Genomic DNA, 24,870 nt, shown 5'->3' on the forward strand with positions numbered 1-24,870 from the left:
CGTTGCCGCCTTTGTGCGGGGCGCGGGAGCCGGGGTGTGTGTGGGGGGCGGGGGCTGGAGGACCCCGCCTCGGACAAAGCCCGCAGCCCGGGGCCCCAAGGCCTTGAACAAAAGATGCCCCTGGTGCTGGTCACCTCGCGCGGAGGGTGCGCGCCTGGGGGCGGGGGGCCGCCGGTACGGCCACCTTTCCGTGGGGGCGTCCACCCCGCCTTGTGCTGCGCCCCCGAGCTGGCGACCTGCGCGGGGCTGGGCCCTGCTGGGCCTGCGGTTCTTCTCTGGCCCGCGTTGCCTGGCTGCCAGGAGCGTCTGTCCCTGGAACGTGCTCGGTCCGCGTGCCCAGAGCAGTGCATGGGGTCAGGCAGCGGGAGCCACGCTTCAGCCGGGGGCTGGCGGCTTGGCAGGGCTGACCCAGGAGCCTGGAGGTGTGGGTGCCAGGCTGAGCAGACTGGGTGGGACTTTCGGGTGGGGGTCTCGCCCTGTGCCCAGCCCTGGGCTTGTCCATTTAGTCCTTCCTGGGAGTGCAGGCAGGCTCACCCACGTGCACCACGAAGCACCTTCTGTGTGGCAGGTGCATATGCTTGTGTTGCTGTGCATATGTGTGAGCTCTTCTCTGGGCCCTCCCTTGAGGTGCCTAACTCGGGACGTGAACGTGTGGGTGAGCCGCACCCCTGGGCTGGCATGCTTGATGCGTGCGTGTAGACTAGGGATGGGTGCGTGTGTGTGCGCGTGCGTGAGTGTGCACGTGTCATTTTGTAACCTCTGTGTGGATATATGCAGGGATATGTTCCCGTACTGTGTGTTTATCATGCACATGTGAGTTCCGACACTAAACACATGTGTATTCTGACACTCGGTGCCAGTATCTGTACATCCGTGTATATTGTGTTCACAAGTATAAAATTTGTGCGTGTGTACACTGTGTCACCGCTTGCACGCACGTTTGATTGCACATGTGTGCTCGGTCATGCGTGTGTGTGCCTGCTGGGTCTTGGGTGTGCCAGCAAGAGGACCTGTGTGTGGATGCGCTGGTGAGCATCAGCGCCGGTGCTCTTACCCCTGGGTCCCTTGCACAACCACCACACAGGGAGTCAGCAGCAAAGGCTTGGGAGGCTACGGATGAGGCGTCAGGGGTTGGTCTGGGAAGGGGCCCCAGGGTAGAGGGGCTGGGGGTGATCCTCTGCATTCTCCCATCTTCTGATGCTGACTGGTTGAGGGAGGGTGTGTGAACAACTCAGGCACCCACAATTGTGGGCCCCCGCCAGTGCCCACTGTCCTCCAGGACCCAGGCCATCGGGGGAGACTAGCCAGGGCCTTGGTCCTGGCTGACGCCCCCTAGCCTCACCCTCACGACCTGCTCAGAAACCTCGTGGTTCTTCTCCCCCTGAGTGGAGGGGTCCAGGCCCACCTTGCCTGGTCAGATGGGGGGCACTGGCGTCCCATTCACCTTCTGACCGCCCCTCCCGCTAGCCCGGTCTGCCACCACTGTGCTCACAGTGGCTGCAGTGGCTGCCAGGGCTTTGCCATGCTTCCTCTGGCAGGGAGGGGCTGCCCCTGGAAAGTGCCCAGCTGGGCCTGGGACGGGGGCTGCAGAGGTGCATCTGAACCGTGGGTCACAGAGGCCGCACTGTGTTGGTTTTGGAGTTGGGCTGTGATTTAACAAGCGTTTGAGGTTCTCTCGGGGGTCCCACTGGCTCCTCCTCCTCAGGACTTCCTGGTGGCAGGCCTGGCACGAGCCAGAGGGGGCTGGGTGGGAGGCTGTGGCCTCAGACCTGGGAAGAGGGACCCTGCCTACATGCTCTCGGCCTGGGGAGAGCCCTGCAGCCTTGGGATGCACGCGGGAGAGTCCAGACTCTTCCAGACAGGCCTGGAGGCGCAGCCCCCTAGTTCTTAGTGCCCCCTCCCCTGGGTGGGGCTTCGGGCGCTGAGTCATGGCTTTGGTGGGAGAGCCTGCCTCACCCTCCTTGTCATACAAGCTGCTGAAGAAATCCTGGAGGGAGGGCAGGAAAGGAGGCCTCCGTTCCTTGGGGGCCGGGGCTGGGAGAGCTGAGAGGCACAGGGCTCCCAGGACAGGGTGGTGGCTCTTTGCTCTCTGCTGAGCACCCGCTTTGCTCCCATGAGCACATTCATCAGCGTCCCGTGTAGCCCCACCCTTGTGGGGGACCCCCTCCACCTTGCCCAAGGGCAGCAGCTCTCTGTGCAGCCACTCAGGACAGCTGGGGGCCGCCAGGGCTCCGGGAGCGTCCGCTCCTGGTGGGTGGCCTGTCCCTTCTCTGGAACTCTCCCTTAGCCCCCCTGGAAGGGCTGGGGGCTGCTCAGAGAGGAGCCTGGGTCCTGCCAGGGAGTGCGGTCGGGAACTTTCCAAGTCCCTGGCTGGGGCTGCCTGGCACCCTCCCCACAGCTCCAAATTGTGGGCATGTGAGGGACTGGGAAGCCCTGGAACGCGGTGCCGCCCTGTGGCCATGAGGGCAGCAAGGGGCCACTAGACCTGGATGGCCTTTGCTCTGCCTGACCCCCGTCTGAGACCTGTCCCCGGAGCTCTGCCTGTCGCCTCTGGTCCCCAGGAGGCCAGATGGGCCTGNGTGGCTTCTTTGGTGATGTCACACGTTAACTCTTCCCTCCCCGAGGCAGCCCTATTGTAAGGCTGTCCTGGTGGCAGTGGTCTCCTCTGAGGCCTGACCCGCCACTGTCTGAGCTGACTGTGGTGTCTGGTGTTCTGAGGCTGGAGGAGTCAGGGGGCACCTGTCCAGCAGTTAGCCTGGGGCCTCATAATGCTGTCCGAGCAGAGAGAGCAGCTGGCCCGTGCGTATGGGCCCTGGGACTGGTCGGCCCCGGGTCCACCGGCCCTGGCTGGAGTCTGGGGTTGATGAAGCCCTGGAGACGTGCAGCGGCCGGGCCCAGGAGGGTGGCCAGCAAGGTGCAGCCCCTTCCTCTATCCTCAGAGGCTGGTCTGACCTTCTCTCCCTCGGGCAACAGCAGCCGGCTGCCATGGTAGCTGACTGGGCCCCTCTCTGCCTGGGGTGGTGGTGGGTGCTGGGTAGCTCCGGAGTCAGCTGGACCTGGGTCCCGGTCCTGCACCTTTCCCAGCCTCCATTTCCTCCATGTCTGAGGAGCGCAGGACAGCAGGTGGGCCGAGCTGAGTGGCCCCTGCGCACTGCAGGCCCTCGGAGAGAGGTGCACTGGGAGGCGAAGCCCACGCGTGACCCCCCGGCGCCGCCGCTTGCGGCAGGTGGGTCTGCAGCCGCCTGTGTTCCTGTTGCAGGGCCACTATTGACGAGGTGGAAACGGATGTGGTGGAGATCGAGGCAAAACTAGATAAGGTGAAGGCCAGGGCTGGGGGTGAATGGAGGGTCCTGGGCTGTTCGCTCTGCCCCCACGCCTGGCCCTGACACAGGCTCGTGGACGTGTGTGTGTGAATATGTGTGTGCGAGCAGGGTTTGCCATCTCCCTCTGGATTTGTCCCTTGTTCTCCCCGGCTCTACCCTACCTACCTGCCTGTCCCAGGGTGCACATGCCTCACACACGTGTCTCCCGTCAAGTGGGGGTGGGCCTTGGTGAGTCCCCTCTGCCATCTTTCGGCCGAGGGAGTGGGGATTGCTACTAGGGATGGGGGTGGGGAAGGTGCTACTGAGTGACTGGGTTGGGGGTGCAAAGGCAGGGACAGGGGAGGAGAAGAGGGAGGAAGGAGGGGCAGCATCCCCGAGCACCCTCACTAGCGGCTCCTGCCAGCCCTTGGCTAGGACCACGCACCCGCCCGGGCCCTGGGTTCCCCCCTCTGGGCTTCGCTGTTCTGGTCCAGCTTTCTGCTCTGGAGCCAAGACCCCCCTGGCACCTCGCTGCCCTCCTGGCTCCAGGTGGGTCACAGGGAGGGCTGGCTTCCCAGGGATGGCTGTGTCTTGGGCACTGATGGGCCCTGGGCAGCTCCCGCCTCTGTGGCCTGGTCTCTTGGAGGAGGCGAGGGCCGCCACATGCAGGCTACGAGAATGTGGCTCCTTCCGTCATCCACAGCTGGTGAAGCTGTGCAGTGGCATGATCGAGGCTGGCAAGGCCTACGTCACGACCAACAGGCTCTTCGTGAGTGGTGTTCGAGACCTGTCCCAGCAGTGCCAGGGTGACACCGTCATCTCGGTGAGGGGGCAGCTGATCTCTGACCTCTAGACAGGGGTGGAACAGGCAGGTGGCCCCTTGGCGGTCCCCAGGCCTTGGGAGCAGGTGGGCATCTGTGCTGGGCCACAGGCGCGGGCGGCTTGCATACCTGTGGGCAAGGAGGTGCCAGCCACCCCGGGAGCACAGCCGTCTCATCTGAGCAAGGGGTCTCCCCTCCCTGCCTCCCCCAGGAATGTCTGCAGAGGTTCGGAGATAGTCTGCAAGAGATGGTCAACTACCACATGGTAAGCCATAGCCACAGGGGGTGACGTACGGGAGCCTGTCCACGGGCACATCCCTCTGGCTTTCCATCCCAGGCGGCTCCCCCCGCCCCCAGCTCCCCACAGGCCCCGCCCAGCCTGGAACAGCTCTCAGCTGGCTCAGAGGGAGCTGAGCTGGCGGGCTGCTGGGAAGCCACGTTCCTATTCCTCCAGTCTGTGGGGGTGGGGGGACATGGCTGAGTGTCCCAGGTGAGGGCCAGGCAGTGGGGAGGTATCTGGATCCTGGGGGTGGGAGGAGGTAGCAATATAGCCCAGGACTGCGGGCAGTGGGGTCTCCGGGTAGCTGATTAGGCTCCCCCAGTTGAGTAGGGGTCACTGGCCAGGCAGCTGACCCCACGACCCCTGGTTGACTGCCAGCCTCATTGCTACCCAGGCTGGGTCTGGGTGACCTCAAGCCCCCAGGGCCCCCAGCACAGGACACACAGAATAGGGCCCAGGGCACATGTGGGTGGTCGGACTCTGGCTTGGGAACCAGATCCCCAGACTAAACAAGGAGCCCCACCCCCGCAGGGGAAGTTTAGAAATAAACCAGCTCAGGATAGCTCATTCTGCACTGTCTGTTTGTCTGTCTGTTCCCGGTTAGGGCCCAGCCCTCCTCCCACGTTGGGAGGGATCTGATTCTGGGTCTGGTCAGTGCTGTAGGGACCCCTGACCTGTTGCCTAGGTCAAATCCCTTGGAAGCTCTGGCCCCTGACCCTATTCCTTCTACTGTAGGCCTGGCCATCCTTGAGCTGGCCTCCCAGGGCCGGTAGGCAGTGGGTATCACTCAGTGGCCTGTGTGTGCCTGCCCTGAGTTGGCAGGGGGTGGTGCTGTGGGGGGTGCTGTCTGGGACAGCTCTAGCCTCTAGTCGGGCTGACAGCCTGTTGGGGGAGATGGGCATGTGGGCACAGCTATAGCCTCTGGCCAGCAACCCAGGCCTGGGGCCACACCCCGTACCCTGGACCCTAAGAGACTGGCTCCTGGGGGCAACCAGCTGGGGCCGAAGAAGGGCTGGGTGGGGCTTTCCCTGGTCCTTACCTGCAGTGACGGGGGCTCGGCCGCTGGAGCCCTAACCCACCGCCCCTCACCTTGGACCACAGATCCTGTTTGACCAGGCCCAGAGGTCTGTGCGCCAGCAACTCCACAACTTCGTCAAAGAGTGAGTGGCTGGTGGTGGCCCTGTGATGGCGCAGCGAGCAGACACAGCTACGCCTGACTGGGGGGTCCCGGGGCTGCCGTTAAGACTGTGGGTGGGGGGCTCAGCAGGAGCGAAGGCTCCGAGTAGGACAGGCCTGGGGTCAAGGAGACAGTGCCTGGAGGGCAGGGAGCACACAGCGTAGCCAGGAGGACCTCAGTCAAGGATGAGCATGGGCTGTAGAAGGAATTAGGGTGGTGGGAGGGATGGGGGCAGCGTTGAGGCCTGAGCTCTGTGCCTTCGTGTGTACTTGGGGTGCCTGTGGCACCCCTGGGTGAAGATGTAGAGTTGAATCTGAGTTTGAGTCTGGGGTTCAGGGTGAGACAGGGGGTCGCCCTAGGCTGGAATGGTCCTGGGGGTGAGGTGGTGAGGGGAGGGGGAGGCCCTGGATCCCGGAGGGGCCCTGCTGGGAGAGGAGGAGGAGGAGGGGGTAGAAGAGGAGGAGGAAGAGCACCGCAGCTGGGGGTGGGCGTGCAGAGACAGGTGGGTGGGGAAGGGAGGCCCTGGCCAGGGGCACAGAGTAGGCACAGGTAGAGGGAGGGCATTTCATGGATGTGGGAGACCTTATATGCACCCCTTCTAAGACCCCGGCCTGACACCTGGTGGCCCCCAGGGACGTGCGGAAATTCAAGGAGACCAAGAAACAGTTTGACAAAGTTCGGGAGGACATGGAGCTGTCCCTCGTGAGGAATGCCCAGGCTCCACGGCACCGGCCCCACGAGGTGGAGGAAGCCACAGGTGCCTTGACCCTCACCCGGAAGTGCTTCCGTCACCTGGCACTAGACTATGTGCTCCAGGTCAGCTGCTGGGCACAGAGCGGTTGGGGCCTGGAGTGGGGTGGGAAGCTGCTCCTGTGTTCCTACGGACACACAGACAGATCTGGCTCTCAGAAAACCCGAGCTGCCAGATCTTGGGAAGGGACAGGGTGGCGGGGTGCCCAGGCAAGGGTGTTCAGGGGACAAACCTGAAGCTTCAGGCCACAGGGGTGGGGCTGAGGCCTTGAAGATCTTGCTAAGGGGGTCTTGGTGGGCCTGGGAGCAGGTCTGAGAATTTTTGGCTTTGCCCATGGGAGGAGCCCACAGTCCTGACGTGGGGAAGGCCTCCATGACCGTGGGAGGGTGAAGCTGGCACAAGTGCAGGGAACTGAAGATGGGCCGGGGCTCTCAGGGAACCACAAGCAAGCCTGAGAGGACTCTGTGGTAAGGGAGCATCCATGGGCTGACACCCTTTACCCCTCCCCTGGCAGATCAACGTACTCCAGGCCAAGAAGAAGTTTGAGATCTTGGATTCTGTGAGTGACTGGTTGGTGCGGGTGGGGAGGGAGGCATTGGCCCTGAGTACAGGGCTGTGAGGTGCGCCTGATGTGAGTGCACCTGCTGGGCCCCTGGAGGCCTGGTCTCAGCTGTGCGCCCGCCCGCAGATGCTGTCCTTCATGCACGCCCAGCACAGCTTCTTCCAGCAGGGCTATAGCCTGCTGCACCAGCTGGACCCCTACATGAAGAAGCTGGCAGCCGAGGTGAGCCTGCGGGGTGGGCTGGGGCCCAAGACCCAGGTCCCAGGAAGAGTGGTCACTTCCCTCCCTGATGCCCCTCCCCCACAGCTAGACCAGCTGGTGATCGACTCGGCAGTGGAAAAGCGTGAGATGGAGCGAAAGCACGCTGCCATCCAGCAGCGGGTGAGGCCCTGGACCCCCTGGCCTCCCGCATGGAAGGGGGGCCCCAAGAAGCCAGTACCCCTTACCCCCTCTCCAGGCCTGCCCACACTGCTTCGCTTACCAAGCTGCGCTCGGAAGGAGAGGTCTCCATTCTTAGGAGCCTCATCATGGCAGAGTGGGAGGGGCATCGGTTACTTAGGGGTCACTTGCAGGCCAGCCCTGGTGGGCAGGGAAGCCAGCCCACTCGGCTCACAGATGCTGGGGCTGGAGCTAGAGCTGGGACCCTGGGTTTCCTTCCTTCGAGGCCAGTGGCCGTCACTGAGGCCTCAGTAGCTGGCTCCTGCCCAGACGGCCCGGGGGCGGAGGTGGGCTGCAGGTAGCCCGACTGGGAGCCCACTCGCTGCTCTCTCTCCCTCCTCACACCCCCTCCTGCTCCCTCCCGGCCCCTCAGACGCTGCTGCAGGTGAGTGGGCGGGTGCCCTGGGGGAGGGAGGGGTGGGGGGGAGAGGGGGGAGCAGTTGAGCAGGCTGGGCGGGGCCTCTGCCCTCCCCCCGCCCCCGCAGAGCTTCAGCACCAAGGACACCTCACTTTGCTGCGAGCGAGAGCGCGCTGTGGCGGCTGGCACCAGCGGGACTTGGGCTGAGCTGGACCGCATCCCCCGCGGGAAGGGCAGCAGCTGTCCGTTTCTGCCCCCGCTCAGCCAGGGGAGCAGGTGGCCGGGCCTCCTCTCCTGCCGCCGGACACACAGGACAACGCCCAGTGTCTCTGCAGTCTCTGTGAATGGAGCTCTGTCAGGCTGGCTGGAGCGGGCCCAGCTGGCGGTGTGAATGGGGGACTCAGGATGGAGGCAGGCCGCTTCCTTCCTGATCCCAGAGCCTGCTGGCCCTACGAGGCTGGGGGCGTGGGCTGGGGCCCTCAGCTGTAATGTGAGGCGTCTGCCCTCAGTGGGGTTTCAGGGCGAAGGTCCCTGCTGGGGTCAGAGCAATGCCCCACCTCAGCGCTGGCTCTGGGGGGGCCTGGCAGGGTGGCAGCGTCCTCGACAGCCAGGGCCGGGCATTCACTGGGGGCTGGGCTCCAACCACCCCCAGGACTTCTCCTACGATGAGCCCAAAGTGGAGTTTGATGTGGATGCGCCCAGCGGTGTGGTGATGGAGGGCTACCTCTTCAAGAGGGCCAGTAATGCCTTCAAGACGTGGAACCGGTGAGGGGGGGCCTGCTCAGGGGTCTGTGGGTCAGACATGGGGTTGGCCCTGCCTGACCCCCTCCTGGCCCGTCCACCCGCCCAGGCGCTGGTTCTCCATCCAGAACAGCCAGCTGGTCTACCAGAAGAAGCTCAAGGTGCGCTTCGGGGCTGCTGGGGCTGGGTCAGTGACAGCCGGGAGCAACCCCCCCCTCCCCGGGCCCTGGGGTGGGCTGGGCAGTGGGGGTCGCACAGGGTTGAGCACACTGAGCCTGAATGGTCAGAGGGCAGAAACCACCTGGATCTCAGATGGTCTGTGTCTCTAAAGTGGAGCAATAAATGGGTAGTCAGTGCAGGGCCAGGGCTGGGTGCTGAGCGCCCGGGCCACGGTGGTGCCGCCCACAGGACGTGCTCACTGTGGTGGTGGATGACCTCCGTCTGTGCTCCGTGAAGCCGTGTGAGGACATCGAAAGGAGGTTCTGTTTTGAGGTCGTGTCACCCACCAAGTGAGGAGGCCCAACCCGGGGCGGGGCGGGGTGGGGGAGGGGGTTCCCTGCCTGCCGGGCCTGACGGTCCCCTCCCCCCAGGAGCTGCATGCTGCAGGCTGACTCAGAGAAGCTGCGGCAGGCCTGGGTTCAGGCTGTGCAGGCCAGCATTGCCTCTGCCTACCGCGAGAGCCCGGACAGCTGCTACAGTGAGGTGCGGCCCCCTCGGGACCTTCCACGTGCGTGCACACGCGCCTGTGTGCTGCGGGGAGACAGCCCCTGCAGGCCGCGTGCAAGCGTGTGTGTACGGTGTGAGCACATGCTGGTGCACGTGTCGGTGTGCACGGTGTGTGTATGTGCGTGTGAGTATGCACGCACACGTAGGCACACAGGCTTACGCTTCAGGTGTCCTAGACTGTGTTGGCACCTCTGGGTGGGGAGGGAGAGGGGGCCCACGGGGGGTGATCGAGGCTGGAGCTCTTGAGGGCTGAGTGGCCCCTCCCTCGCACCATCCCCAGAGGCTGGACCGCACGGCGTCTCCATCCACAAGCAGCATTGACTCTGCTACGGACTCGCGGGAGCGCAGTGTCAAGGGTGAGAGTGTGCTGCAGCGTGTACAGAATGTGGCTGGCAACAGCCAGTGTGGCGACTGTGGCCAGCCAGATCCCCGCTGGGCCAGCATCAACCTGGGGGTGCTGCTCTGCATTGAGTGCTCAGGCATCCACAGGTGCGTCCACTGGGTGGCCTGGGGCTGAGGTGCTGGGGTAGAGCCATGCCCTGACTCACCCCTGCCTCCTCACCGGCCAGGAGCCTGGGTGTCCACTGCTCCAAGGTGCGGTCCCTGACTCTGGACTCCTGGGAGCCAGAGCTGCTGAAGGTGTGTAGGGAGCCGTCTCGGGCCGCTGGCAGGGGTGGCGGCTGCGGCAGGAGCCAGGTCTGCAGGGGGGGGGGGATGAGCTGGGGCTGATGCCTGCGTACCCCTTCTTCCACTAGCTGATGTGTGAGCTTGGAAACAGCACCGTGAACCAGATCTATGAGGCTCAGTGTGAGGGGCCAGGTGGCAGGAAGCCCACAGCCAGCAGCCCGAGGTAAGGGGGGGGCAGCCTGGACGGGGCCAGGACAGCCCCCACCCGTGAGGTGCAGCCTCATGCCCGTCCCTGGTGCAGGCAGGACAAGGAGGCCTGGATCAAGGACAAGTATGTGGAAAAGAAGTTCCTGCGGAAGCCGCCGTTGGCACCAGCCCGGGAGGCGCCCCGGGCCTGGCGGGCGCCGCNCCCCCCCCCCAGCAGGTGCTGTGGAGCGCAAGTTCCGGAGGGACTCTCTTTTCTGCCCGGATGAGCTGGACTCCCTCTTCTCCTATTTCGATGCTGGGGCTGCTGCAGCCGGTCCACGGAGTAAGTGCTGGGAGGGCCCTGGCCCCTGTCGTCGACTCCCCTGGGCTCAGTGAGGCCCACAGAGCAGGGACAGGTGTGCTCGTCTGTGAGGTGGGTGAATGTGGAGCCATAGGCACGTGCTTGGAGACTGGAGGGACAGGCGTTTCTTGCAGGAAGGACTGGGCTAGGGCTGGGGAGAATTTGGGGGTCGAGCAAGGATAAGGCTGAGATAGCATCTCAAGGGTCTGGGGTTACTCGGCCACTGACTTGTAGACCAAGGCCCTGATCCTCAAGAGTGATGTGTATGTACGTGTGTGTGGTCTACACACTGGAGTATAAGTGGGTGTGTGGCTGGATGTGCGCACAGGCATATAGGTCTGTGTGTGGTGTGTGCTCACGTGTACTGAGGGTCCCGTGTGTGTGTGTACACACTCAGGCTGGGGGCCTTGGCAGCCGTGTGCTGGAGCCAGCCTGTGAGAGACAACGGTGCATCCTTTCCAGCCCCTCTTGGAGCTGGGGGGCCACACGCTACCAGCAGGGTTTCCCACCAGGGGCTTCCTGTTAACGATTTGCCAGCACCCAGTGGTCTGGGGCGCACGTAAAGCCTTTCTGGGCAGTGTAGGCAGAAGGCATGGACCCAGGCCAAGAACAGACAGGGCTGCTGGGGGTGGCAAGGGGGTGCCCTCAGGCAGCAGAGGGCGCTGCCTCACCATTCCTAAGCTGGGGCTGCCCTTGGGGAAGCCAGCTGAGATTTCACTCAGTNAGTCGCCACAGACAGGGCTGAGCACCCACTGTGCATGGTCATGCTTTGCCCATCCATCCTGCCAGGGCTGACCTGCGGCGGGGGCGGGGGTGTGTGTGGCTGTGCTCTCTGATGTGTTCCTTTGGCTCCTTTGAGCCGTCCCTTGGTTTTCTCCCCTTTCCCCCATCCTAAGCGGGCTCCCCCCCCCCCAGTGGGGGCACATCCTGTCCCTGGAGGGTGGGTGGGGGTTCCAGAGCTCTAAGGAGCCCTTCTGTCCCCGGCCCCCACAGGTCTGAGCAGTGACAGCGGCTTAGGGGGCAGCTCTGATGGCAGCTCTGACGTTCTGGCCTTCGGTGCAGGCTCTGTGGTGGACAGCGTCACTGAGGAGGGTGGGCGCCCCTCCCCTCCCCAGCCCTCCCCAACCCCACCCCAGGCCTGGTCTCAGCCCCTGACCACAGCCCCCGTCCCCATAGAGGGTGCAGAGTCTGAAGAGTCCAGCGGCGAGGCTGACGGAGAGGCAGAGGCCTGGGGCGTGGCAGACGTGCGCGAGCTGCACCCTGGTCTGCTGGCCCACCGGGCGGCTCGGGCCCGAGACCTGCGAGCGCTGGCCATGGCGCTGGCGCACGGGGCAGAGGTCAACTGGGCCGACGCAGAGGACGAGGGCAAGACGCCACTGGTGCAGGCTGTGCTGGGGGTGAGCGGGCGCGGGGGCGGGGCGGGGGGTGCATCTTCAGAGCCCACACAAGGGGTCAGCGAGGGGCCGCGTCCTCAGCTTAACCTGAACTGCACGCCCCAGGGCTCCCTGATTGTCTGTGAATTCCTTCTGCAAAACGGAGCAGACGTGAACCAAAGAGACAGCCGGGGCCGGGCGCCCCTGCACCACGCCACCCTCCTGGGACGCACAGGGTGAGTCTCCACGCCTCCCTGCCTGGCCAGGGTGGGAGGGGGCTGGGGTCACCTCCTCCTGCCCCTGGCCGGCCCGACTCGAGTCATCCCTCCACCCTTCAGTCAGGTCTGCCTGTTCTTGAAGCGGGGGGCTGACCAGCACGCCTTGGACCACGAGCAGCAGGACCCGCTGAGCATCGCCATCCAAGAGGCAAACGCAGACATCGTNGCCGAGGAGATGCGTGAGGCCGAGGCGCCCCCCGGCCAGCCGGGCCCCCTGGCGGGCAGCAGCCCCACGGAGCTCCAGTACCGCAGGTGCATCCAGGAGTTCATCAGCCTCCACCTGGAGGAGAGCTAGGGCCCCGCCCCGCCTGGGACGCCCCCCACTTCCTGGAGCCCCGGCTGCCTGCTCGGCCTCCTCAGAGCTGCCCCGGCCGCTCCGGGGGCTGAGAGAGGGACCCCAGCACTGAGTCTTAGGAAGCCCCACATTTCCCCTTGGGAGGCGCTGCATCTTCTGATGCCCCTCGCCACACCTGGGGACGCTATGTCTTCAGGTGACCCCTTCCTTGGGAGCCTGGGTTGCTCATGTCACAAACCACTCTCGAGGCTCCATGCCACCTGTGCCCCACAGACGCCCCCCACCTCCGGGGCCGTGTCACCTCGTGCCCCGACCTTTACTGCCGTGGAACACTGACCTGCTAGTTGGGTCCCTCCGACACACCCCCAGAGCCCCTCTGCTGGGCCCTGGAGCTGGTGGCTGGCCGCCAGCACCTTTCAAGGGCAGGAGGGGCAGCCCATCCAGGGAATCAAACCGTGTACCTCACTTAGTGACCGGCATCCAGGCTGGGCTTCTCGGGTGCTGGGGGTGGGCTGTGGCCTGGGGCCTCAGCCCTGGCGGGACGCAGGCGTCCCAAGGCCACGCGGCTGGCCACGCAGGCCCCAGTGCTGGGCAGCCCGAGACCCGTCCCTGCCTCTCCAGGTGCACTTGGCCCAGAGTCGGTGCATAAAGGACTTTGGCACTTTCCACTCCTGCATCCGACATTCTTTGTCACAGACTGAGCGGATTTTCTACAACGATCTCTTTCTCACTTTGTCTTGTGTCTTTTCTCTGTGGACTCTTGACGGCCACCTGGACAGGCCCGGCTCTGCCTGCCACTGGGGGGTGGGGCTCCCGCAGCGCTGTTCTGCCCCTCACCTGCCTGGCTCCTCTAGCTGGGCCCTTGGATGGGCCCGGGGGTCTCTCGGCTCACTCCCCAGGGCCCACCAAGGCGTTCACTCTGCATTCTCCTTTCCTGGAGCCCTGGGGCAGTGGCTGGGCCTCTCCCCAACTTACATCCTCGGTCAGGCCAAGGCCAGTTGGCTAGTCACTATGCAAAAGCTGTCCAGGGAGGCTCCATGGGTGGCAAGGTGGGTGCTGACTGAGCCCCCCCCCTCCCTTGCCTGTTGGCCGTGACCCCTAAAGAGCAGAATTAACTCCCTCCTTTCTCCCTGCTTGAGCTCTGCCCCCCTCCCTCCCACCCTACTACCTGCATCAGGGCCTCGGGCTGGCAGGACCCGCCCCCTGCTCCAGATCACAGTTAATAAACTGCTGCTTGCACCCCTGCCTGTCATTGGCTCACCTGCCTCACTCCACTCTGTCTCAGCTGGGGAGGGGATGTCTTCGGGTCACCTGCCTTCGCTAAGGGGTGGTCCTGATTGGGGTAGCGCCAGTGTCCCAAGAGGAGACAGTAAGCCAGAACCAGCCTCTGCCTGTTGGGGACCGGCTGGGAGACCCAGGGCTTCTTTGATGGAAATTGACTTCTGAACCCCCCAGCCCCCACTCCCTGGGCCCTCCGCCTTTCTCTGGCCTGGACTGTGGCCGCTGGAGGAAGTGGGGGTGTATGCTAAGCGGTGGGGGTGATCTGGGTCTGGTCTTGTCTCCTGGCCAAGGCCTGGCCCTGCAAGCTAGCCATGGACACAGTGCCCTCCTGCCCCCCAGCACCCACAGCATGTCTGTGGCTCTGAGGGGCGTGGCGGTGCAGCCTGGGGTGTTCAGCTTACTCAGGAAGGGGAACTGAGGAGGTGCATACACTCTGGCCACCAGCTGGAATCACAAATTTTATTACAAAGCAGCCCAAGGTCACCAAGGTTACCTCGACCTGGCCCTACCCTTCCTTCCACCTGTCCTGAGTGGAGGAAGGTTCTGTCTGGTGTCCGCACGTACCTACACATAGGCACAGACAGATATGATGGCACACTCAGAAGCACACATACGTTTGTTCCCATGACACTGACAGCAAACACAGGCACACTCCCATGTGGAGGCACCCCCACCCCCTTGCACGCACACACTTGCAGGAATGCACAGACTAGACGTGGGAATCCAGGGCGGTGGGGACACTCCCTCCCCCCTGCCCTGGGCCTCCTTGAGTGAGGCCACCCCTGGACAGGGCACTGGGTTGACGAGAGGGCCCAATGGGTTGGGCGCTCTGGTGTGAGCCTGCAAGCTCCGTGTTCTGCTTCCTGGGCCCTGGGTTTGGCTTGGCTGGCTGGAGGTGGCTCCGTGGGGCTGGTCTGGGCCAGCAGGAGAGCCCACTGCTGCCATATCCCTTAGGGTCAGAACAAGGTCAGGCTGGTTCAGGTGTCAGGAGGCTGGGGCTCTCACTTGGCCTGACTCTTCAGCCAGAGCTCCCGGAAGCGTTGTGGGAGATGAGGCCAGCAGGGGCCCCCAGATGATTAATGTCATTCCCTCAGTCAGTGGGCAACTGGTTGGCCTCCGGCTTGGCATGAGACGCCACTGTGGCTGCCCCTGGCTGGCACCCCTGAGTTCTGCGGAGCCGGCGGCAGCCCAGCAGCAGTGTGAGGGCTATGGCATCAAGCAGCAGCTCCAGCAGCTCCAGGACAGAGAGAACAGAGGAGCCGAACCACAGGCTCCAGAGGCTGCCCATGGCTGACAGCAGCTGCGGCACCTGCGGGCGTCAGTGCGCTGTGAGCAGGCGCGCAGGGCCGTGCCGTGGCCGGGCCCCCGGGGTCTGGCCAGCTCTGCTCCTGCCCCCACCACGGCTCTTAGTTCCTGGCTGGCTCACCGAGTAAACAGGTGTCTCATCCACGGTACGGTAGTTGAGCTCCTGGTAGAAGATGTTCACCTTGGCCATGTTGCTCCTGGGGCAAGGCAGAGGTGTGAGGGGCAGGGCTCCTCCTCGGGGCCCAGAAGGGCAAGGTTGGCAGGGGGTGGGGGGCGAGCAGGTGACCTCTGGAGGAGGAGGAGTGCACCCACCTGAGGCTCTGGCTTGGGTTCCTGTGGCCCCGCTTGCCCAGCACAGCCAGGATCCAGTCCTGCACACAGAAGCCTCCTTGTGGCCCCCGCTCCTCCCAGCCCTCAGGGTGCTGCGGGGCGGGTGTCAGAGCGGGGGCTGCAGGGGCACAGGCTGGCCCAGGGCGGACTCTCTGGGACTTGTGAGGCCCGCCAGCTTGTCAGCCCTTCACCCCACCCTCACCCCTGAAGGGGACTCACAGCTGACGTGGAGGAAGGCCACCTCGAGGTCCCGGCAGAGAGCTTGTACGAAGACTCCCTGGAGAGATGGATCCCCATAGCACGCCTGCTATGTGGTGCTATGGCAGCGACCCCCAGCCCCGAGCCTTCACACTTGCCACTCACCTGCAGGGCCTGGGGCAGCGTGAGGCACAGGGAAGCCGGTGGGTCCCCAGGTCCCTGTAGAGGCGGTAGAAGCAGTGGCCTGCAGATGGGGGGGCGGGCGGGGGGGCTNCCTGACGGCAGAGGGTAGAAGTAGTAGCCGCAGGAGCAGGTCTCTACCATCAGCTGCTGGAAGCAGGATACCAGGCAGGCCTGTGGGGACAGCGGGGGACACGGGCTGAAGTTCCAGAGGCAGCCACCCCTCCCCCACGGTGTGCAGGAGGGCCTGGCCCCCCTGCCCATCCGGTGCCCTCCCCATCGCCTCCCCCCTTCCCCCAGCCCTGCCCCAGACTCCCTCCCCTGGCATCCCCTGTGCCCTCCCTGAGATGCTCCATTCCTCCCACCCCATGGCGCCAGACTCACCTGCAGGGTATAGGAGGCATTGTACAGCAGCGGCACACCCACACCCTCCACACTGTGGGTGCAGTGACTATAGGGGCTCCCCAGCCGGTGCACCTCGTCCTGGGGGGAGGGAGAGTGCTTCAGCCCCACCGTCCCAGGCCCTTGAGGCCCCAGAGTTGGGCAGGCAAGTGGGGAGTGGGAGGGACGAGGCCCACCCACCTCTCGGATGCCGATGGTGGTCTCGGTCCCTGGCCGGATGCTGAAACCCTGGTGCTCCAGGAAAGGTGGGTGGTCACGCTCATGAATCATGACTTTGATGCCAGCCTCCGTGGACAGCAGCGGGAGGCGGTCCTGCTGCTCAGCCCTGAGGACCAGGCTGATTCCTGGGGGAGGGAGCAGGGTGAGGCCAGGCTGGTCCCGATGCCCCCCTGCCCCACTCAGCCTGCGGCTGGCACTCACCATGGGTGATGCCCGGGCGCTGCGCAGCCCAGACGCCGTTGAAGGTGTAGCAGCTGCCATAGGTGGGGTGGTGGAATGTCTGGAAGTGCCTGGAGCCAGGAGCCACACTCAGACCAGCATACACCTTTGACCCGTGACCCCACTGCGTGTGGCCTGAGGGACGATGACCTGCCTCATCTCTGGAGGAAGCCCAGTGGCGGCACCCGTGTCTGGAGGGTGGAGCAAGGGGAGCAGCCACCCACCCGCCCCGCCCCCACTCACTGGGCCTGGCAGTCCTGGCCGTCAAATTGGCAAGAGAAGACAAAGTGGCCGCCGTGGCTCCGGTGGCTGTCCTCGTGGGCGGTGGGCAGCAGGGCCAAGATGCTCACATAGTGGAAACGGTACCATTCTCGGGCGGCTGTCACACCTGACGAGAAGGCCCTGTAGAAGCAGTCTCCGCCTGTGCTGTTACACTGAGGGGCATGGGGTCAGCACAGCACAGCCTCCCTGCCCGCCCACACCCAACGCAGAGCCCTGCGGAGTGATGGCTCGCCAGGACCGAATTTCAGGCCTAGGGACACTCACCAATCTGAAACCCACTCTGCTCTGGCCACCCGGGAGGCTCAGCCTCTGCAGGCGGACGCTGCGGTCCAGGTAGAAGGCAGGCTGTGGGCCCCGGTCATCAGTAGGGGGGGCATCCCTGTCCTCGCTGAAGTTGAATTTGTAGAGAGAATGGATGTTCTCCTGGGCAAACTGATCAAGTGCCTGCAGATGGTGGCGGACTGAGCTCGGCCTATAGGGTGGGGTGGTCAGGGCAAGGGAGAGGGGCAAGCTGAGTCAGAGCCACCCCTGAGAGTCCCTCACATCAGTCAGGGGGTACCAACGGGGAGAGCGGCACCTTCCTGAAGATCAATGGACAGCAGCCTTGCCCCATACGTGGGAAGCCTGAGCTTCAGGCTGGGGCTGCAGAGTGACATCAGGCCCCCCAGCCTGGCCTGGTGGCCGTGTGGACTCCACCGATCTTCTGGCACAGCCACCACTCCCCTGTTTTTGCCCCCTCTGCCTCCCCACCTGGAATGTTACCCTGCTCTCTTCTCCTGTCCCCCCAGCCCGAACCCTCGCTCTGGCTGCCCAGCACCTGGGTGCCTGGGTGACACTGGCCACTGCAAGTTCCAACTGGCTCCTCCTTGTCTGGTAACTGTCCGCCCTCCCCGAGTCTCAGGGCGCCTGAGCTGGTGACCACACCTGGGGAGACGTCCACAGGCTGCAGAGATGAGGCATCGGGAACCCTCACCTGTGTGGGCTCATGTCACACAGAGTGACAGACGGGAAGAGCTTTCGCTCCGAGTGCACGGACACTGTCATGATGACTGGGTAGCGCCAGTACTGCTCAAAGAGGACCCCAAACTGCCAGTAGAGTGCACCCAGGGCACCCAGGAACAGCAGCCCCCAGGATGCCGTCTTGAGGCGGTTCCGGCTGCAGCAGACAAGGCGGATGGCGCCGTGGATGGTGGAATTGGTGCAGAAGAAGGTGAAGAGCTCCTGGAAGGAGGCGTGCAGCTCTACGAGCCTCTCCCCTTGCCCCTCCTCGTCCTCGGGCTGAGGTGGCAGTGGCAGCTGGGTCTCATGGGATTTTGGGGAGCCACCAGATGCTTGGGCCATAGCTCCTGCCTGTGTCCAAGAAGCAAGCCTTAGTGTGGCCCCCGCCGGGTGCCTGGCCTGGTGCCACTCAGGCCTCCTCACCCCAGGCTGGTAGGACTTGCATTCTCTGTCCCTGGGAACTTCCCTCAGCCCCCCATGGCACAGCCCACCTGCTGATGCTTGAAAGAGGCCCTATCAGAGGCTTGGGACCAGCCCCGCAGCCATGCACCCCCGCCCCCCTCCCCGGGCCGGGCACCAGGCGGCCTACCTAGGCACGCCTCGTCGTAGCCAGAGCTAGGTCCTGCTGGTGGGGACGGGGACAGTGGAGGGTGTGGTGTCCAAACCCTGCCTGGAACTGTTTGCAGGCTGGCTTGAGGCTGGGTAGGTCTCTGCTACTGTCCCCTAAGTGGGGCAGGGGCCTCTGGGGGAGGGGCAGGCCAGGTGACGGGCTTGTCTGGGTTGCGTCCTTGGCCCAGAGCCAATGTGGAAGGTCTGGGGGCCCTGGAAAGACCAGACTCTGGGCCTCAATGGCCTCTACCAACCCTTAGTGGCCAGTATGGCCCCGTATGGTTGGGACTGACAGAAGCAGGCTGCTCAGCCGCGTCTGGGCTGAGGGTCAGGGCCAAGTATTGTTCAGTGCTGTGGCCACAGTGAGGCATCACCTGCCAAGTTGTGTCCCCACGGAAGCCCTGTTTGTGGACCTTGGGCTCCAGGAAAGCGGGCAGGGGGCCAGGGGGTCAGTGGTGGGGACCTGAGGGGTGCAGAGAAGTAGAGGCACAGACCCAGGGCCCCCAGACCCCCAGTCCCTCCAGCACACAGGGACATAAGACCCTGACGAGGCCGGGCCTGCGAGCCCTGAACACGTGTTGAGTCACTGCCTGGGCATCCGGTGGACTTTCCACATTGTCTGCATCTCAGTCTGAATCACTAGGCCTTCTTGGACCCAGGGTCTAGCCTCCTGAGCTCTGGCCCCTCCTGAGGCACCTGGGGAGGAGACTGAGCCAGGGGCAGCAGAGAAGCATCTGCCAGCATGTGCCTGGCCCGGGACACCCAAACAGGCTGCTCCCGTGGGCTCCGGGAACCTGTGTGTTGGAGCAGGCTGTAGGTATGGCTTCTCCGGGCCGTACGAGGTGCCGGTCGGTTGGCCTCCCTTCCCAGCTTCAGGTTTGTGGGCCTCCCGCGTGCCTGGCCGGGGGCAGGTACCGGCACAGAGTACTAATGGGGGAGTCTCATATGCAAAGAGCTCCTCTTACATGCGTGTCCCCCCGTGATCACACGGGCCCTTCACGGGTGAGGTAGAATCCTCAGCTGTGTGTTATAGGTAAGGCAAAAGGGGCTCCAGAAGGTTCTTTCTGACTCCACTAACCATGTTTACCCTCCCCCAGACGTGGAGCCCAAACCAGCCCCCTCCTGCCCCAGCTGGGGCTACCAGGGCAGAAAAGGGGAGGCCCCAAAGATGGGGGTGTGGGGGACCACTGAGAGCCCCCAGGGCTTCCTGAGATGGGGGCGGGGCCCAGACACCTGGGATAGAGGGCCCCTGATGCACTGAGGTGAATGTGGGCACTTGGGATCCGAGAAGCCTCGAGCGAGACACAGCAGGAGCAGGGGCGATGGCCCCTTCGTACACGCTCGCACATGCACGCATGTGTGCAAATACACATACTCCTGTCACGTGCACCAAGTCTTCAGTGGGAACTGCATGACCCTCTTCTCTTGCCCTTTGTGCGTGTGTGCACTTGAGGTGACACGTGGGACACAGCGCCCTCCACTTCAGGTTAGAGAGACCCCCAGAGAAGACCTTCCCTCCCTGCCCCAGAGAGGGCACATCAGGTGCCCTTGGGTACCTTGAAGCTGGAGCCTCCCTGCGCAAGCACCTCCATTCTCCTGTGGTGGGTGGCCTGAAGATGACGGCTGTAGTGGGTGACAAGACAAAGTGGGATGTGGCCCGACACTGGCCAGGCAGCCTCCTATTTATAACAGGCTGGCTGCGTGTGGGCTGAGGCGGGGAGGGGCCTGGCTGGCGGGGGCAGGCACACCCTCTCTGGACCCGGAAGGGGAAGCCATCAGGGCAGGGATGGGGGTCCTCCTCTTGGGTGAGTGTTTCTTGCTCAGAGACTTGGAAGCCAGGCCTTAGGGTAAAGGGCTCCTGGTTTCTGGAAGGAGAAGAGACCCCCTTGGATGGCTGCCCAGCCTCCTCCTGAGCAGACCTCCCCCCCCACCCCCCCAGCTCCGGAGGCTCAGATCTCTCTTGGGTCAGAACCTGACTCCCAGCAGACCCTGGAGAGCCCTGGCCCCTCACCCCTCTGCCTTCTTGCCTCCTGCCAGGCCTGGGAGGGACGCCTGCCCTCCACCGCCTGCCTGGCTCACACTGCGAGCACTGACTACAGGTGTTTATGGCCAAGGGGCACTGGGCAGGGGCCTCCACTCCCAGGACGCAGGTGTCTAGGGCCAGCCGCCCAGCTGCTGGGACTGGCTCTAATTGTGGGAACCCGGGCCTGGGTGTGGAGACAGCACCTGGTGCCCTGGGGCACACAGTTCACCCTTTCTACCAGACAATACGGCCACCGCCACCACACCACACACTAAGACCACGAAGATGACACACCCCATGTCTTGCTACGTTCACACTAAGGGCACACACCACATGCTAACAACACACACCACGCTCAGGGCCAAATCACACGGTCTCAGGGGTTGAAGTCCTTGGCCTCACTGTGGGAGTGTCAGGCCGGACGGTGCACCAGAGGCAGGACAGACCAGGACACCCCACCCCCAGCGTGACCCACCACCTCTGGCTGCGGTGGGGGGAGGGGTGTCTAACATGTCCCTGGGATGACCCAGAGGCCTCACCATCCCAAGTGCCCAAACCCTCAGCCTGATCCCAGGTTCCAGGCCCCACTGCCCCTTCCCCAGGGCAGGCTCCAGGTTTCTGACACCCTGCCCCCAATCAGTGCTGAGGGCCCTGGGCTGGGATGAGGGAGGGAGCCCCACTTCCAATCGGCCCTGCTGGGGAGGCCTGGGCTCTGAGGAGGGGCAGGGTCATCAGCCTTGTGGCTTTGGAAGGAGGCAGATGGCCATCGGTGATGCCGGAGAGGGAAGTCATGCCATCATGCCTGGGGAAGAGCAGGCCCTGGACTCACCCAGGTGTGGGTGCGAATCACAGCTCTGTCATCTGCTGTGGGACTTTGCCCAAATTACTCAACCTCTCTGAGCCCATTTCCTCAAGTGCTAAATGGGCCTTTGTTTCCTCTTCCTGCTCAGGGCTCAGAGGTGGGACCAGCTGATATCACTGGTGTGGACTCCCCTTCCCCAAGCTTCAGAGCCCCTAAACAGCACAGGCCTGGGGTGTGTCGGGACCTCTGCCACGGAGCAATTTTCCTTTGCGGGGCGGGCTGTGTTACCGAGGGGTGGGGCACACGCTGTCCTAGGGGAGGCCTCGTAGCAGCGGGGGAAGGTCCCAGGTGCTCTGGAATTGGAACAAGAGTGACCTGTGGCTTCCAGCTCAGGAGGCTGAAGCAGTAGCTGCCAGGAAGGACGGGCCTGGAGGCCCGAGCTCAGGTCCAGCCAGAGCCCCTGCCGGCCGAGAGCAGCTTGTAGGGAGCAGGGGCCTCTGCCTTCCTGTGGGAGCGGGAGCCCTGGCCAGGGCAGAGGCCTGCCTGTGATGATGCCTGGTGCCCTGAGGGGCTCGAGTCAGAGCCCATCCAGGCGGAAGGCACAACCCTTCCTTCCCTCCTGGGGAAGCACCCTGAGAGCCGCTGAGAGGGCAAGAGAAGGGCCAGGGCCAAGGGTCAGCACCCAGCAGGGGTGGGGAGGGGGAAGGCCGCCCCGGAGCTCACCTCTGGGAGGGCACAGAGGACACGCAGACGGTGTCCAGCAGCAGCCAGGCCGGCAGCCCCCTCCTCCCTTCCAGGCACATCCCTTCTCCTGCCTCCCCAGCCTCACTGGCCCCTGGAGGAGCAGGGTTGCGGGCTGGGGCCGGGCGGGGAGTCCCCAGCTCCTGGCACAGCGTGGGCTCACGTGGTCACCTCCTCTACAGCTGTGTGTTGAAGGAACGTGTGGATGCCTCAGAGGCCCCACCCACTCCACCCTCTCCGGAGAAGGACAGTAGGATGCGGCCCCACCCTGGGTACACCCCCCCATCGGGACTTTGAGAGCCAGCCTCCACTGAGGCTGGGCCTGGGGGTGCCAAGGTGTCCCCTTCCAGGCTGGGGCTGTCCTGGACACTGTCGGTGCTGGTCTTTCACGGAGCCTCCAGGCCCAGCTCATTCCCCTGTGGGTGGCCTTACCCTCAGGGGCAGCTCAGAGGCGGCCCCAGGAGATTCAGGTGTGACCGGAATCTGTGACAGCCCACTGGCTCCGCATGTGTGTGGGTTCCCGGTGGGCACGGGCTGGGGTGGGCGGTCATCCGCCCTGGCCTGGGGGCTGGCCCACCTGCTTCCAGGAGGGTGAGGGACCTTCTCGGTGCAAATGCAGAGCCTCCTCACCCCCCCACGCCCCGAGCACTGACCACAGTGTTAAGCAGGGGCTCTGGCCAGCAAAGAGGGGGCTCCCTGAGGTGCCTCCGGTCAGTCGGGGGCGGGTGGAGCTCAGGGTCTGCCCAGGTGTCTCCCGCTGGAAGGGGTGTGTACACACTTCCTGCCTGATCACCCTCAGGCTGGCTCTTTGGTACCCTCTCTTGAGCCCCGGCCCAGTGGTCCCTACTGGTCAGATGCAGCTGAGGTCGTCAGGTCCTGCCCGGGGGCAGGGGTAGTGGCAACTGGTGTGGGGGGTATGTTTTCTTGATTCTAACCCTCTTGGTTTTCTGGCAGCTCTTGCAACACAAATGCTCAGGAGAGAACGTGGCCGTCCTCTTCCCGCAGTTTGGCCATTGGCAGAAGTGGCAGTGGTTGGAAGGAGGTCTGGCGGGAAGGGTTAGCTCCAGCCTCTTCTCCAGAAGGGTGTTTTTGGGGTTTGGGAAGGTCTCAGTTGTCATTCACTGCCAGCCTAGCTGCCCCTTCCTGCCTGACTTCTGAGGGCAGAGGCCTGGGCAGCGTGGGCGAGGGTCTTGGCAGGACCTGTTGGCCACATCTGTCTCAGGAAGCTTCGCCCTCAGGTGTGACTCAAGGGTGCTTGGTGATCAGGAGGTTGGGGCTGACGCTGGGGGTTCTGAGGTGAGCTTTTCCATCAAGATGCTCCCACACAAGCTGGCTCCCCCACTTCACGCGGAGACAAACTGAGGCAGGAGAGGGCCTCCACCTGCCCGAGGACCCAGGCCTGTACAGCCATTGCCTGTGCTCTGCAGTTGTGCGTGGGTGTGTGCCAGACACACCTGTGCTTCCGCCCCAGGTCCCCTGGGGTAGCCTCCCTTACACAACTTTCCACGTGCTAAAAAGAGCTGGGCCTGCCCTGCATGGGGATGGTAGCGCCCCTGGAGGAGGCAGAGGAGTGAAGGCACGATGCCGAGTGTACCAGCAGAGGCTGAGCTCCGGAGACGGCCAGCCTCCCCACCGGGCGGCCAGGCCGGCACTGGCTGATGTGGCAGGAGGTGGAGGCAGGCTGGATTCCCACGGGGCAACTCGCCTGGCAGCAGGCTGGTGGACGATGGGCACTCCTTCTGGGTTCTGCCCAGGGCCTGGGGCTAGATCCTGCCCGAGATGCCCTGGGTGGGCCAGAGTCAAGGGTAAGCATGGCTGCCTGCTCTCTCCCAGTGGCCGCAGCTGGCCCTGTTAATGGTTGTGTGATCAGTCACCTCACTGACTCGTGGCCTATGCCAAGGCATGGTGAAGGGTTTGGAACCCCCGCTCCGTCCCACAGAGCCACGCAGTCCGGCACAGCAACGGCCTCTCCGGATCTGTCCAGGCTCATGACTACCACCTGCTTCATAGTCGATGTGCAGGATTTCCCCCGAAACAACCCGGGAGTGGAGACCCCAGGCCCCCACTTGGCCCTGTCCTGGGTTTTCTCTCCAGGGAGGGCAGTAGGCAGTGAGCATGCTGGCTCGCTCAGCCGCCCAGCCCAGCCCACGTTCAGACAGCAGCTCTCCTACCTCCTGTGTGCCACCCTCACGTCCCTCCAAACCTTCCCCCACGGCCCTCTCGAGGAGGGCCAGCCCCAGGCCTCTGCAATCAGGACCCTCTGATGCTGGCCCTGGGAACAGTATCCGCACCTGCCGGCTTCAGGCACACTCAGGGGGCCAGGCTCTGCCTCCCCCTCCCCCAGGGCCAGGGAGGGGACTGTGGGAGCAGAAAGCAAGCCTCAGTGCAGGGTCCACTGTTGCATAATGACCCTATTCATGGGCTGGGTGGAAAATTCAGTTGGGGAAACAGTGGAACTATTTTTATGAGGCCAGCTCTCCCCATAGGCAGGGGCTGGACAGGCGCCCATGGCCGACCCCACCTGGTGCAGCTTCTGGCAGCGCTCCCATCCCCATCCTCACCGGTGGCCAGACAAGGCCGTTCAGGACGCGACTCTCGGGGCCCGGGGCAGCTTCGGACTGACGCGGCCGGGGGACCCTGGTGCGTCCAGCTCTCCCCTGTTACGCGGGCACACGCGCGCCCCACGCCGGGGTTGGTCCCATCCTTTGCAGGGTGGCAGGTGGGAGGGTCGGGGTCCCAGTGAATTAATTCAAGGAGGAGTTCACGGGGGCACCTCCAGGGACACCCTTTGACGGAGCTGGTCTTTCTGGGATTGGCGCGCCCCGCTCTCGGCCAGGGCTCATGGGGAGGTAGTGTGCAGGGAGAGGGNCCGCCCCGCTGGAGCCGACCCGCGCGGAGGGCACGGGGCCGCCGCAAGGCTTGTTGCCGCTCGATCCGCCGCGCGAGGGGCCCCTGCCTGGAGCTTCCGTGCGCGGAACCTGAGGTCGGTTACGGCGGGGCGCCC

At 64.3% G+C, this 24,870-nt stretch overlaps 2 protein-coding genes across 2 annotated transcripts in view; one reads left to right on the forward strand and one right to left on the reverse strand.

Annotated features, from left to right (window-relative positions):
• Positions 1 to 13,009, forward strand: part of ACAP3 (ArfGAP with coiled-coil, ankyrin repeat and PH domains 3) — a 13,317-nt gene extending 308 nt beyond the window's left edge. Inside the window, 21 exon segments of the mRNA XM_077763941.1 lie at positions 3,260 to 3,317; positions 4,006 to 4,125; positions 4,335 to 4,388; positions 5,505 to 5,563; positions 6,213 to 6,396; positions 6,846 to 6,890; positions 7,020 to 7,115; positions 7,200 to 7,274; positions 8,342 to 8,454; positions 8,540 to 8,591; positions 8,839 to 8,939; positions 9,021 to 9,132; positions 9,437 to 9,645; positions 9,726 to 9,795; positions 9,912 to 10,006; positions 10,085 to 10,186; positions 10,188 to 10,312; positions 11,324 to 11,422; positions 11,507 to 11,727; positions 11,830 to 11,939; positions 12,042 to 13,009. Of these exon segments, the coding sequence (XP_077620067.1) occupies positions 3,260 to 3,317; positions 4,006 to 4,125; positions 4,335 to 4,388; positions 5,505 to 5,563; positions 6,213 to 6,396; positions 6,846 to 6,890; positions 7,020 to 7,115; positions 7,200 to 7,274; positions 8,342 to 8,454; positions 8,540 to 8,591; positions 8,839 to 8,939; positions 9,021 to 9,132; positions 9,437 to 9,645; positions 9,726 to 9,795; positions 9,912 to 10,006; positions 10,085 to 10,186; positions 10,188 to 10,312; positions 11,324 to 11,422; positions 11,507 to 11,727; positions 11,830 to 11,939; positions 12,042 to 12,276 (2,335 nt within the window). The 3' untranslated portion in view covers positions 12,277 to 13,009.
• Positions 13,010 to 14,014: 1,005 nt separating this feature from the next.
• Positions 14,015 to 18,033, reverse strand: SCNN1D (sodium channel epithelial 1 subunit delta). The gene is given in 12 exon segments (XM_077764007.1): positions 14,015 to 14,866; positions 14,984 to 15,059; positions 15,175 to 15,233; positions 15,412 to 15,469; positions 15,556 to 15,647; positions 15,649 to 15,744; positions 15,955 to 16,053; positions 16,153 to 16,316; positions 16,393 to 16,481; positions 16,654 to 16,844; positions 16,957 to 17,164; positions 17,666 to 18,033. Coding segments are annotated over 12 exon segments (1,719 nt in total). The 3' UTR covers positions 14,015 to 14,647.
• Between the last annotated feature and the right edge of the window lie 6,837 nt (positions 18,034 to 24,870).

The sequence above is a fragment of the Crocuta crocuta genome, unplaced genomic scaffold (assembly GCF_008692635.1).
Source record: "Crocuta crocuta isolate KB4526 unplaced genomic scaffold, BGI_CrCroc_1.0 scaffold13, whole genome shotgun sequence".
Classification (NCBI taxonomy): domain Eukaryota; kingdom Metazoa; phylum Chordata; class Mammalia; order Carnivora; family Hyaenidae; genus Crocuta; species Crocuta crocuta.